Raw genomic sequence first — 14011 nt, forward strand, 5'->3', positions numbered from 1 at the left:
ACCTCACTAAAATGAAATAAGAGTATAACGCGATTCTCAGTAGGAGGGCGGGAGTCTGGGTTAATAAATTCAAGTCTTTGAAAATGTGTGAAGGTAACAAAGCAGGGAAATTACTAGCATCCTACTTAAAACATAAGAATAAACAATTCAACATTGCCTCAATCAAGGACCAGAACAACACTGTCCAAACTAAACAAAACCTCATTCTTCACACCTTCAAGTCCTTTTACGAGGATCTCTACAAAAATAAATTAGACTTCGACTCTCAAGCATGCTCCACCTACTTGAACTCGTTAGGTCTTCCAAAACTCAATGTCACCGATAACTTGGCGTTGAACTCTCCGCTCACCCTACAAGAAATCTCGGCTTCCATTAACACCCTCAAACGTAATAAGGCACCAGGCCCCGACGGTTTCTTAGCCGGTTTCTACAAAGAACTCAGGCCCTCACTAAGCCCAACCCTACTAAAACTGTTCCAATCTTTTGCCTCAAAAAAAGGTGTAACAAAATCCATGAGCGAGGCCACCATTATTATTATACCCAAAGAGGGGAAAGACCCGCTACTGACAAAAAACTATAGACCTATATCATTGATAAATTTAGACTGTAAGATCTACGCCAAAATACTTCGGCCAGACTGAACTCACTCCTCCCTAAATTAATCAGTACATCACAGGTTGGGTTCCTAAAAAATCGCATGTCTAATGACAACACGCGACTCCTTTGCCATGTTATAGAAAGAGCCAGGGCGTTTGATGCTCCCTCCGTAGCTATTACCCTGGACGCGGAGAAAGCGTTTGACAGAGTATCTTGGCTCTTTCTTAAACATTGTATGTCCACCTTCAATCTAGGTAACACCTTCATAGACATGGTTATGGCCTTATATCTCTCCCCATCCGTTCGCATTGCCATTAATGGCTCACTGTCAGATCCATTCGACCTGGAACAGGGGACTAGACAGGGTTGCACCCTCTCCCAGTCACTTTTCCTCCTTGCAATGGAGCCCCTTATTGCTGACATTAAAAAGAACGACAGCATTGAAGGAGTAAGCTTTGGTGATACCTGAGTTAAACTAGCCGCATATGCGGATGATATCCTGATAGTATCCGAATCCCCGGAGCCCTCCATCGCCGCCTTGATGGCCACCATTGAGTCTTACTCCACCCATTCAGGGTATAAACTCAACCGGGAGAAATCGGAGGTCAAACCTCTAAACATCCTAACCACTAAAGACATGCTGGGGAATTCTGGGCTCTGTTGGCAATCAGGATTTGTCAAGTACCTGGGGATTGAATTTGGGGACTCCCTTTTGGAAACCCTCCATCAAAATGAGAAGACTACCCTAACTAAAATAAAAAACCTGCTGGAAGGGTGGTCCCCCCGCTTCATCACGTGGTGGGGCAGAATAGAGACCATCAAAATGATGATCTCTCCCCTGGAGAACTATCTTATTTCAATGCTTCCACTAACCCTCACCCAAGACTTCTTCCACAAACTTGATCAAACTCTCGCCAACTTCTTATGGAAGGGGAAGAAGGCGAGGATCAGCATTAAAAAATTGAGATTGGACAAGTCATTAGGAGGGTTCAACCTACCGGACTTCAGGCACTATGAGACCGCTTTCCTTGCGAGACAAGGTGACCACTGGCTAGCCCCCGAGGGGAACTACACACCGGTTTGGCTGGAAGTCGAACAAGCAATCCTAAACGGTATCACCCCTGCTGCAGCCCTCTCACTCAATCTAAACATACTACCCCACTAGAAATCAATCTTTCGTAACACCAAAACAGCACTTCTTAAAATCGACAAATTTCTAGATCATAATATTAACCACTCAGATTGGGAGTCTTTATGGTTTAATCGATCCATACTCTACAAGGGCAAACCCCTGCAGAACTCACAGTGGATTAAGAAAGGCATCTTTTTCCCTCACCAACTATTCAAGGGGTCTTATCCTATCCCATTCAGAGACCTACAAACTACGTATAGTCTTGCGCCTCTTGAGTTCTACACCTTCTTAAATATAAAAGCCGCTCTCTCTAAAGCAAAACTCTCCCTAACACCACCCTCCCTCCCAGCCTACCTTAGTAGGCTAAACAGACTAGGACATCAAGTGTCCCATCTCTACAAACTTATCCGCCCCCAACAGACCAACCTCACCGCACCACTTACACAGTTCTGGACTGAATTGTCATCTAGACCAATTTCGGAAGATGACTGGACCAATACCTGGGAGTCTTGCATGCGACACAAAATTAGCCCGACTTTATCCCAGACCAAATATTGGTTCCTCCATAAAACTTTCTGGACCCCGGCGCGTCTTTATGCTCATAACATCACCCAAGACGCCTTCTGCTGGAACTGTAAGCGGGCGGAAGGCGACCTAGCACATATCATTCTGCATGGCGACTGTGTAACCCCCTTCTGGGACAAGATATTTGACTTCATCAGTATACTATTCCCCATCTCCCCGTCCAGAGAACTACCGTACCTAGCCTTCGGATTCACTCTAGAGCCTTCCCTCCACTCAGACGACAGAGCACTACTTGATCTCATGCTCACTGCAGCCATTAAAATCGTCCTTAGTAATTGGATAGACTCTAGCAAAGCTACCTATGCTTGCTGGCTCAACTGGATAATTAGCCTCAGGGGTGCGGATAACATAGCCCTCCAACAATCACCTTGGCGCCCCCCTACGAGAAGGATGTGGTGTACCCTGGACAGTTATTTCACCACCCATAAACCACCTTAGATATACTCTCCCTCCCGTAGCTCTTGTTCTGCTCTGTCACCACCTCAACCTGATAGAGTGCACTGATCTGACCGGATAATTCCACACTATCTATAATCTACTGGATGGGCCGACTATTATTGTTGTCTGTAGGTCCAATGAAGTATATATGATGATGTAAGTGTTACTATTGTGTAAACTACTGTTCATTACGTTTTACCCCTTTCGCTTTACTGTACTGTACTGTTCTTTTGTAACAATGTATGTCTTTAAGTCTGTACTACCTGTATTTTATTTTATTTGCTACTGAAACATCCAATAAAAAACTTATTTGAATTGAAAAAAAATTAACAAAAACTATCTTCAGCTGCAGGGATCACCGCTGTACCCTATACTCTAAACATTTACCTCTTGTCCAGGTTATCTCCTGAACAGCATTCAATTTCAGATGTGTAGGTAAAATTCAATGCAGCATAAGATGCATTTTCTAGATGAAGAGAAACAACCTACAGTATCTATTATCGAGACTAGATGTCCACATGATGTTTTACACAAGTGGTCAAAAATTAAACCAAAATTATGAAAGGAAACAAGACGCACCTACGAACCCTTAATTTTGAATACACAAAAGAGGAGTCCACAGAGTGGGATCCTGGAGTCCAAGTGAAACGTCTGCCCTCTCCTGTTTGTGCAGTTCCTTTCACCTATGTACATGCTGAAATGGGATGCAGTTAGTTGACTGATCCTCTGTTAAATATGGTAAATAAAATGCTTAGTTTACTAGAACTGATAATTGTAAATATCAACGAAAGTAGTCCGCACTACTACTGTTTTGTGTTACTGCTAGCACTACTTAACTACTGTTGCCACTTCATACAGTAGCATTAGCCGCACCACACACATTACAACTATTAGGGATGGTACTGCTACCGATACTGCTACAGCTGGGGGGGGGCGTAGTCCTACCCCAGCAGGATGAATTGTGGCATGGTCAAAGCTTAACCTACTTATGTTTCCACCTTCCATAGTTGTAGTTATACACCAAATACTGTTTATGTTGGTAACATAACTACTGGAACTTTACCATTACAACTAGCACCTTTACCGCAGGTGTTTCTGGGAGAGGTACACCAGGCACTATCTGCAGTTACCTGCATTACTATGATTACTTCAATTTTTACTGTAGTTCTTAAGAGATAGTGTTGCTCCTGTAGTTTGTGCTCGTGCTAGGAGTGCATGCACTGGTACCGGCCCAGCACTACCAATGTTGGCACCTCTGATGTTGGACCCTCTACTATGTTTTGTACTTATAGGTGTACAACTGCACTTTTCCATTACGTACACTATTGGATTGGTCCAACATAACTCCTGCTCAATTAGTTTTTACTGAAATTGACTGCGTACAGGCTAGGTCCATGCCCCATAAAATGCCTAAAATGAATCCAACTTGTCTACCTTTAATGCAATTTGTCTCAAATGATTGAACTTTTTGGTCTTTACTCTGAAGAAAGTTCATCGAAAGGCAATTTAAACAGACAATTGAGAGTTCAAGTCCACATACCTGCAACCGTTCATGGCAGTACTTTTTTTTGCCTTGGTGTACTATAAATCGATAAATGTCTTTTCTGCGTCTTGGCTTTCCGTCATACACTGTGGCCAGCCTATGGTAATTACCTGTTTTCTGTTTTTTGCAGAGGATAATAAAATGAGCAGCTCTGAAGAAGTGTCCTGGATCTCCTGGTTCTGTGGACTGCGTGGCAATGAATTCTTTTGCGAGTTAAGTATTTTGTGTGACCGTGGGTGAGTCGTGCTGTAGGGGGTGGTGGATTTTGTTTTATTTGTTCCTATAGTTGAAGAGTCAGTCAGTCTTTGAATGGTGTGGTGTCTTCTTAGCTCAACAAAATACCTAGTGTCCTAAAACCAGTGTTTCTCTGCAGCATCTACACAAATGGCCTATGGGTTGAATCTCTCATCCTCCAGAATAAAGTCGCTGAACCCATCTTGCGATTGTTGACACTTCTTTAATAAAGAAAGTACATAGTCTTTCTTATTTGACACCTTATGCCAGGCTGTAGAAAGGTAGAGCGCTTCTCAAGCTTGATGCTGGCCAGGCCTTGCCTTTGTAAACAACGTAGCTCTTCAAGACCACTCACTCTGGACTCTTGTGTTTGAAGTTTGAAATGTGACCAGCCTGTTAATTTAGAAGGATAGCGATCTAGGGAACGGAGAAAAGATCCTTTAGGCCCTGGATTGGACAGTGGGGATTCTTTTTTTCAGCGATTAAGGTTGTGGAAATCACATTGTGGTCGCCCAGTATTAGTCAGTAGTGACCAGAACAAATCGCAAAGTGTCCGTATTCATTTGAGAACAATATTAGACCCTAACCTCCTGAAGGCATGATCATGTTCTACAACTTGTATTTCTTTTGAATTATAAAGAATAGTGTTGAATATATTTGTTTTGGATTCGACTGAAGCTATGTATTCTATTTGTTCGAAACAAAGTAAAAAGAGCACTGGTAAAGCCAATCGTTCCGACTTCAGCTGCCAGCCTTTTGACTTTGTCAATAATTATTTTGTCATGTTTTTTTTTTTTTTTAGAAATATCATTGTGGAAGTATATATATATATATATATATATATATATATATATATATATATATATATATATAATATATCACGGCATAATTTGAATCTACACACACTCACTCCACATTGCTTGAATCCGAATGAAAAACTGTACATAGATTTTTTTTTTTTTAATTGACTTCTCTCAAAATAATGAATCTGCTGTTTTTAAGTCTGACCTTGCACTTGTCACTTTAATATTAATTATCCACTTATGAGGTAAATGCTTGTTGAGGCATCAGAAATTATCTGGGTTAAGAGTATATAGGGTTAACTACCTATCAACATGATTCAATAAGGAAGCTCATGTATATATTAAGGCTCCCTGTTTTCGTTTTTTACTGCTTTCTACAGATGAATAAAGACCGAAAACATAAATGTCCTTGTCTGTATTTATTGTTAGATGTTGATCAAAACTGAAATTGGGTTGCTTTTTGAGTAGTTCTAAATATTGTCTGACATGACTGCCAGACCAATAGATGTGTGGATTGGTAAATAAGGGGGGGGGGGGGGTAAAGAAAGGAATTTTAGTTAAAAGGCTTTAACAGCAGTAGATTGGCTCAAGGTTGATACTGACATTTGCTTACTTTCATATAAGTGCATGATTTATCTTCTGTGGGTGTTCACAGCACTGAAACCTGGCAGACATTCAAGCACAAGTGCATATTTAATGGTTAAACGAATGTGGAAATATATTAATGTCAGCGTAATTTTTCCATAAAACCCAAAGTAAATATGGATAAATACAGTTAAAATTAGCAAAAAATAAATATGGATAAATTCAGATAGAAATGGCAAAAAATAAATACCATAAAACTGGGAGCCCTAATATTGATGTACATAACTGGGCGGATATGACCCTATTATTGGGCCTTAAAATCTTTTATTTTGCTCACCTTGAACATATGTAACAATATGATCAGTTAGTGGGTGTCTTGCGTAAATAATCTTTATTATAAGTTGTGTGTATTAACGTAATGATTATAATTGTGTTAATGAGAATCCTCCATAATTGTGATGGGTAGGGTATAAACTCTTTAAGATGAGGTAATCCTGTACACCAAGAGAACGAGACTGACACCCACTAAAACTAAGCAGATATTTAAACATAATTGTAAAAATGTAGATTGTATTTCAGGGAAAAGATGTCAAAAACATCTGTGAAATCAAATAATCCTGGTTATTAATTGCTTTAAAGAAATTAATATTTTATCTAAAAAACCAGTGATACAAGCCTGAAACAATATTCTCACCTCAACTTTTCAGTTATGCATTGTTTGTATTTATACTTTATATATTCCACTTTTGTTTGTTCACATTGTGCACTACCGAGACCATAACCCCGCCGGAGCAATGAACAGGAAATGAGGGGTTTTTAATTGGTATTTAACAGCTATCCCAAATGAGTTTGTAACCACCCGTGATCAAGGTCTGAGTCAAACCGAAACACGTAGCGATTTCCAAGGTCCTTGTAAAATGAAATAAAGAAAATCTTCACCTGTGATACAGGGGGGGAAAAAGCTAAAATATTTTTTGTTTCAAATAGCACACATGGCCATGGACCTCCCTTGTATTGAAAGGAACTGCTTTGTGGGTTGATGTGCTCCTTATGCAAGAGCAGAGTGCCATGACTCACAGTAGCAAATGGCTTAAAGTGGTTGGTCCATTGCCACATGCTGTATGCTGTTGTGGGTGTATGAAAGTGGAGTATTCGGCAGTGAGGTTTGTTAGACTTTACTATGTAATAATCTCACCTTACCACAAATAGGTCCTTTGGATTCACACTAATAAATCCCCAGCTCATTCTTGGAATTGTGGCACAGAGCAGTCAGGCTTTAGAGGAACATGTGTTAAGCATTTCAGAGTACCATCATGGACAATTAGTAATTGACACGACTCGAAATACATCAATTTATATAAAAAATAGAAGATTCTTCTATAAAATTAGACACCAAAACGAAGACAATCTGAGTATAACCGGAGTTATGGATTTTTAAAGCAAAAATAAATACATGCATTTCACTTTTCCAGAACTTTAACATTGCAGTCAATGGGGATAAACATTAGAGACAATCGGCCACTTTCAAGTTGAGTTCAGTGGAAACTACTGGGTGGTGAGGTGGGGGTTCCTTAGCACCAGGGTCCAACAGTCAGTTGAATTTTACCTGGCTTGTAGGTCCCGGGTGCTTAGTTGCCCTAGCTGTCACTGGTGTTGAAGCAAGAGCTGTGGGTTTGCTGGGTTTACTTCTTAGCCAGAACTGGTGAGGAAACTGATCCAAAAGCTCGACAAATGGGCCACTGAGGCATTGGGTTGAAGGTGTTGCAGGGTTTCCTCGAGGCACAGCGTCAGACAAAGGTAGTGGTAGCCGGACTGACCACCAACAAGCCTTGACAGCGGCAATTCAGCCTTGGGTTGCTTCGACGTCCTGGAGTCTGGGGAAAAACAGTAGCTGCCTGAAACGTGCTGGAGGTCACAACTACGTCTCCCACAATGCCCTAGACCATTTACTTTTGGGCGATCCTTCGGTGGGCCTGATGGTCAGTGATTCTTTGGTTCCATGAGCGTGCTTTACCTGTGGGCTACAGAGGACTGGTACCTCTAGTCCAAGGGAGTTCTGTGGTTGCCTTTGGCTTTCAGAGGGGTTCCTCTTTACTTAAGAACCTGTCTCCTGGTCCGGGACGAGTCACAGTTGTGCAGTTGCAGGATGGTTGCCACAGGTCCATGTTAACTTGCTTATGCTTCGTGCAGGTACTGATGTTGCTGACTTGGGTCTCTTTGACCTTGGTTGCAAGTCGTTCATATCTGACTACAGGGGAGCACCTTAAATCTTAGATTTAGGGGCATTGGGGATATGGGTGCTTGTGGCCAGTGGGCTACAAGCCCCCGCCGCTAATCCGCCCCGGAGGTGACCATTTCCTGTGGAGGGTGAAACCTTTTCTACCAAGAAGCCTCTATTCCACCACTTTAAAAATGGCTGATCCCTTCTTCGTCTGGTAGCCTACCCAAGGGATGTGGCTAGCCTTCTCCGTGTGTACGTCTCCTGACTATGTAATTAGCCTGCCTATGTAATTAGCCTGCCTAGGTCACAAATGTCCTGGGGCGGGGCTGTCTTTTTCATCCTCTCGGAGGAATACTGATTGCATATCAGAGGCGGTGAGTGCTTTGAAGCTCACAACCTTTACCACTCCACTAGCCATTCTGTAGGGGTGGGAGGTATCGCCCCTTCCCCTCCAGGCCATTGTTTCTGACTCCCGAGAGAGAACACCTCCTGGCAGGAGTCTGATTCCTGTCTTGGCTGCAGCAGCTGTAGGCTGTCAGCCAGGGCACAGGAAAGGCTGGTGCATCCAGTTGGGCAAACTCTAAGGTTGCCACCTGGGTGCATGTCACATGGAATCAAAATTTGGGGAAAGGTCTGGATTGATGAGACAAGTTGCCTGATACCCAACATGACCTATTTCAGTGGTGGAAACTTTGGGATGCCCAGGTGCCAGCCCGTGTTATCCTATCGCCCCCTGAACACTTATAGTAGTCCTGCATGGAAAGAGGCTACTATAGGGACATATAAGCTTGCCCTTATATGTCCACCCCTTTATTGAAAGGTACCCTGCTTCCTGGGCTTGTGAGGCCTACCATAGGTGTGACTGACCTATATTAAAAATAGTGCTGTGACCTTGCCACTGATGGTGAGGACAAAGTCGAGGTGGAGCAGTTTGCACTACTCCTGCAGTCTGTGATGGCAGGACTGCTGTCATTGGTTTATTTGTGTCACTCAAGGTGGCACAGTCAGTGGTTCAGACCCTGGTGACCCATTTAACTCCCTTGCCCTGGATACCACTGGTACCACTTGCCAGGGACTTATAAGGGGGTCACAGTCCTTGCAAATTGGAGTTAACAATTCACATATATCATATTTTAGGTAGAGAGCACTGGCACAGCTCCAGTGCACTTTCAGAGTCATAATCATTCGCGTTGGGGGGAAAAAAGTTTGAGGGTGAGAAAATTATGAACGATACAAGAATGGATGAAGAGGGCTGGCTGAAAGACCCTATAAGAATAATTTAAGAAGAGAAGAGGGTCCCCTGCAGCAAGCTTGTTTGCCCCTTGGCATGGATAATATCAATGAATTTCAAAAACCAATCTCATACAAGTAATTATAAAGTAGGGCAATGGGTACAATAAAGGACACGCAGTGAAACAATCTTGTTAATACAAAAGTAGAAAAATCGCTTTAACCTTATAGATAACAATGTCACTGTGTAATAAATAGAAAAAATATATATCTTTTTTTATTTTAACAGTTTTAGATAGCGCAAACTTGACCCGAAGGTATCGGGTATCAGAGCGCTTTACACGAGCACCAGTTTCGTTACATGAGGACACATTAAGTTTTTGTTAGGCACGGGGAGATTAAATGATTTGGCCAGAATCACAGGATGTTGCACGTCTCTGCCGAGACTCGGAGCTGGGGAACCAGCTCCGAGGTCGACCACCCTAGCCGTTAGGCTAACTGTATAGATAACATGAATAACAATCAAGCCATACTAATATATACCTGGGCATTCATACACTTCTCATCCCTTTCATTGTCAATATGCACCAAAAGTATAATGTATTTGTGCACTATTTATGTTCATAACTCGAGATTAAACATGGTGTTTTAGTTAACTGATAAAACAAGCATATTTGTGGCCAAAGAACTAAATTCGGTAAATGTAGGATTTTTCTATGCGCGTTTTGGCAAATTGCCTTCATCAGAAAGCCACAAGATGGATGAGTCGGAGAAATGTCTGTAAACAGAAACATTTTCCTTAATTATGAGTGCCCTCAAGAACCTAGAATATTCAGTATCAAAATTAAAAAGAAATAGTTAAAAACGATTTGTGTAGTAAGTCAGCTCCTCACCTGGTAAGTTATTGTGCTCTATGATGTGAGTAAAGGGAACATACACCATAGGTTAGTGGCATGCTATAATTTTTGTTTCTCTGGCACATACTACATGATTTCCTAACTAATCTAGCTCTTTTTGACTGTTTACATATACCTAGGGCAAGTAAACCAGCCTATTCCCTGTTCCTCTCTCTCCTTTTGATACAAATCATGCTATCATTTCCCACAGTTGGAGTACATGCTTATGTGGATACACATGTAGTGCTACCCGAGACGACTCAAACTAGAATTGAAAAATGAGGCACATGCATATTCCAGTGTGTAGTTAATCTAAATGGTGTCCGAGTAAGATAAAAACCAACCCTTATAGGGAAAATATATTTACATAATTTTGCTAAAATTAAAAGTTTTGTCTAACGCCTAGCCTTGTGGTGGAGTTGGATTCACACTTAGTCTTATTGGAATTCCCCAGTGATCAAGGTGCGTTGTTGTTTAACTTTAATTTTGTATACAGAACCTAGAAGCATTATAGGGTGCAGCTTACACTGCATAAATGTCTCTTTGCTGGAAAATGTGTCCATTGCTTCCATGGAAAGAGGACTCGGAAATGTTGTTTTGATAGTTACTCTACTGAATCTTGGAAGCCACTGTCCCATCAAACCAGAGTTGAACAATCTTGTCCTTCTATAAAGACTTGACTGTACCATGCTGACATCACATTTGTGCAGCTGTGCTTTCTCTTCTGCTTATTTTTCTCACTGGATTGTCAGGGGAATGTAGAAATACTTTGGGTCATGATTATTTCCGTGTTGCTCTTAATGTTTGTCTTTTTGTACCTTTGTATTCTTTGTTGTTAAACTAATTCTGGTCTTTGACAGATTTAATAAATTCAAGTTATTGTAATAATTATTCTTTTGTTGGGTAGATAGGGGACCCATGGTCTGTTAGCTACGTGAATGATGGTTATATATAGGTTGGGTTAGAACTTTTGTTTGCCACCAGGTTCTTCTACTTGTTTCCCTCTTTACGTCACGTGATTTCTATGAACTCTAACCATTTATTTTTGTCCTTGCAGGTGGACGAAGACTACATCCAGGACAAGTTCAACTTGACGGGACTCAATGAACAGGTCCCGCACTACCGCCAGGCCCTAGACATGATCCTGGATCTTGAGCCAGGTGAGCCAGCCTTTCTGGAAGTGACACCTTATTTTAGAAAGGCAGGTGAGGTGGTAGAGAGGGCTGGGCAAGGAATATAAACTCCTTTTCCACTTCCTTTAACAATAGTTATTTAGTACATAATTTTTCACAGGATCTTAAGATTAAGGAATTCCCGGCTTTCCTCCCTGCCTTTATTGATTTAAGGAAATCTTATAAGGTTGTGACTCCTAGCCGGCTAGATGTACTAAGGCTTATGATAACCAGTTCACAAGCATGATTTTTTCTTGATGTGCAGACTATGTAGGCATAGCTGCTGAGGAAGGTATTTCAAAACATCCTGATGGAAGAGTCGTTTATTATATTAGCAAAAGAAATTGGAGCTTGCATTTAAGCATCACTAGAAATTGTATACATTTGAAGATCTGATCTCCTATTGTTTGCCTTTTGGTGTTTAATTCATGACCTATGTGTCTTGAGTTTACCTGGATCTACACTTTTGTTGAATTCTGCAATTTATGGTATTTATTTGGCCAGGGACTTTACAAATTTGATCAATAAAAGGGGAAAACATTGTCTGCAATAGCACTTATTTTGTTAATCTATGAATCTTCAGATTGCGCAAAAAAACAGAATCCTAAAAGAGCCAGCTGGTCTCCGTTCACCCTCTCACTTGACATTGACTGTTTGGTTAACCTCTGAAGTTTCAATGACTCCCTGTGCCATCGTGGTGCTATTTCTTGGGCCACAGTGACTGTGAAACTCGTTTCTCGCCGTGAAACTGTCCTAAACATCCTGGCTGTCGGTCTTTCCTATGACAATGTGGTTCTGCGACTAAGCCCCTATTTTACTCGTGAGGAGCTACTCACATTGCCAATTTTAACTAGCTGGTAAGTCAATCGCAAGGTCTGTTCTGGGACTGCGAGGACTCCTGCCAAGAACCCTTCAGCATAACCACCATTCATGGATTGTTGTAGGGAGAGGATCTGCTCCCCCTAACCACATATCACAAGTCACTACTGCTCTTTTCTTTACCTTTGTTTCTCCGCAGATGAGGAGTTGGAGGATAACCCAAACCAGAGTGACTTGATTGAGCAGGCAGCTGAGATGCTGTATGGCCTCATCCATGCCCGTTACATCCTCACGAACAGAGGCATCGCACAGATGGTGAGAAGTGGTCCCTCTTCTGTGCTAGTTGAAAAAGAATGCTATGGGCGGATGACTGTGCAGGTGGTCTGTATACATCAGAATTGATTTAGCTAAAACCTCCTTAGAGGGCGACTTAATCTGTTGATAGTGAAGCACAGTTTGTCTTACAACCAAGTTCTAACAGAGTGATCTAAGCCTATGCTTTCTACACTTGCTGCATTAGTCTTGGGCGTAGTTTTACTTCAGTATCAATAGAAGTGAACTGGTACTGCAGGAGAGTGACACTGGGTTTGGGGTTTAGTTTGGTTCGTTTTTTTTGCCCGACATTCTCATCTCGCTGTATTATGCCGTAGTGCACATTATGGAAAGCATAGTGTACTCTTCCTGTGTGTTACAGTTGGGATCTGCCCATTTATTTTTTGCTTATTACCTTATTTTGAACTTTTTACTGTGGGTGAGTCTTACTACTTGTGTCTCACCCACAGTAATCACATGGTAAATGGACTGTGCGGCTTTGCTATGCCTTTTAAGAGAAGGCCGCTGCGACACACCTAGGGTAAGGGGCAATTGGCGGGTTACATGTGAACATATTTGCCCACGCATGTGCATATCTGAGGGCATTTATGAGACTGCGATTGTGCGCAGCCCGGTAAGTGCATTCAGGTAGCCTTGTGCGGGGGTACATTGCAAGGTTAGGTAGTGATCTGGGATAAGCCTTATGATATTAGGTGGTACTCGCAGGTAAAGTCAGTATGTTTTACTGTTTTTTCAGCCGTGGCACATTATTGTACACATGCAGGAAATCTGCCCTAGAGTGCAGTTTCTCTTCCTTTTGGCCTACAAGTCATGCAACAAATCTAATTCTAATTAAATGCGTGCACCTAGTTCAAATATGTGAATCCCAAGCAGTGATGTGCACATCTTATAGGTTGTCCAAAATGTTTATGCTTCTCAGGCTCAGCTCGAGATCCGAGCCCAGGCCTTTTGTCACAATGCTGGGCCAAGTTAATTACTCTGCTCCACAGTAGAAGGAACACAGGCTTCCCCACACAAAAAGAGTAATTAACAGTGCTTCCCTCAGCTCCTGAGGAGGAAAGGCTGGGGAAGAAAAACTTCATCTGATTATTAGCTGTCACATTGAATCAGCCCAGACAAATGGGACGGGGGATGGATCGGGAGGGCTGCTCTTTGAAGTGTTGGTGGGAAGGAACCTGGCAGTGATAGCTAGGGGCAGTGCTTAGGATTCCAGAGCAAATGTGACCAGTGACCTATGGATGGCACCATCTTGCAGTGTCCCAGCATGCTGTACGTTGGGATGGAGTGGAGAGGTGATGTGGCACCCTAGAATTGGTTTGGGGGCCTGGCTTCTAGAACCTTCTACTCCCACTTACTCTTGCTTTTTGCTTTTTACTGGAAATCCACAGCAGCCATGGAAGAAGGGTAAACCCCCTAAACCATT

At 42.1% G+C, this 14011-nt stretch overlaps 1 protein-coding gene across 3 annotated transcripts in view; it reads left to right on the plus strand.

Annotated features, from left to right (window-relative positions):
- The window catches only part of CSNK2B (casein kinase 2 beta), a 113162-nt gene that overhangs the window by 63516 nt on the left and 35635 nt on the right, over positions 1 to 14011 (plus strand). For all 3 annotated transcript variants that reach the window (XM_078645998.1, XM_078645999.1, XM_078645997.1), the window contains exons 2-4: positions 4426 to 4506; positions 11320 to 11424; positions 12455 to 12570. In XM_078645998.1, coding sequence (XP_078502124.1) covers positions 4426 to 4506; positions 11320 to 11424; positions 12455 to 12570 — 302 coding nt within the window. The remainder of the gene's footprint in view (positions 1 to 4425; positions 4507 to 11319; positions 11425 to 12454; positions 12571 to 14011) is intronic.

The sequence above is a fragment of the Lissotriton helveticus genome, chromosome 5_1 (assembly GCF_964261635.1).
Source record: "Lissotriton helveticus chromosome 5_1, aLisHel1.1, whole genome shotgun sequence".
Lineage (NCBI taxonomy): Eukaryota > Metazoa > Chordata > Amphibia > Caudata > Salamandridae > Lissotriton > Lissotriton helveticus.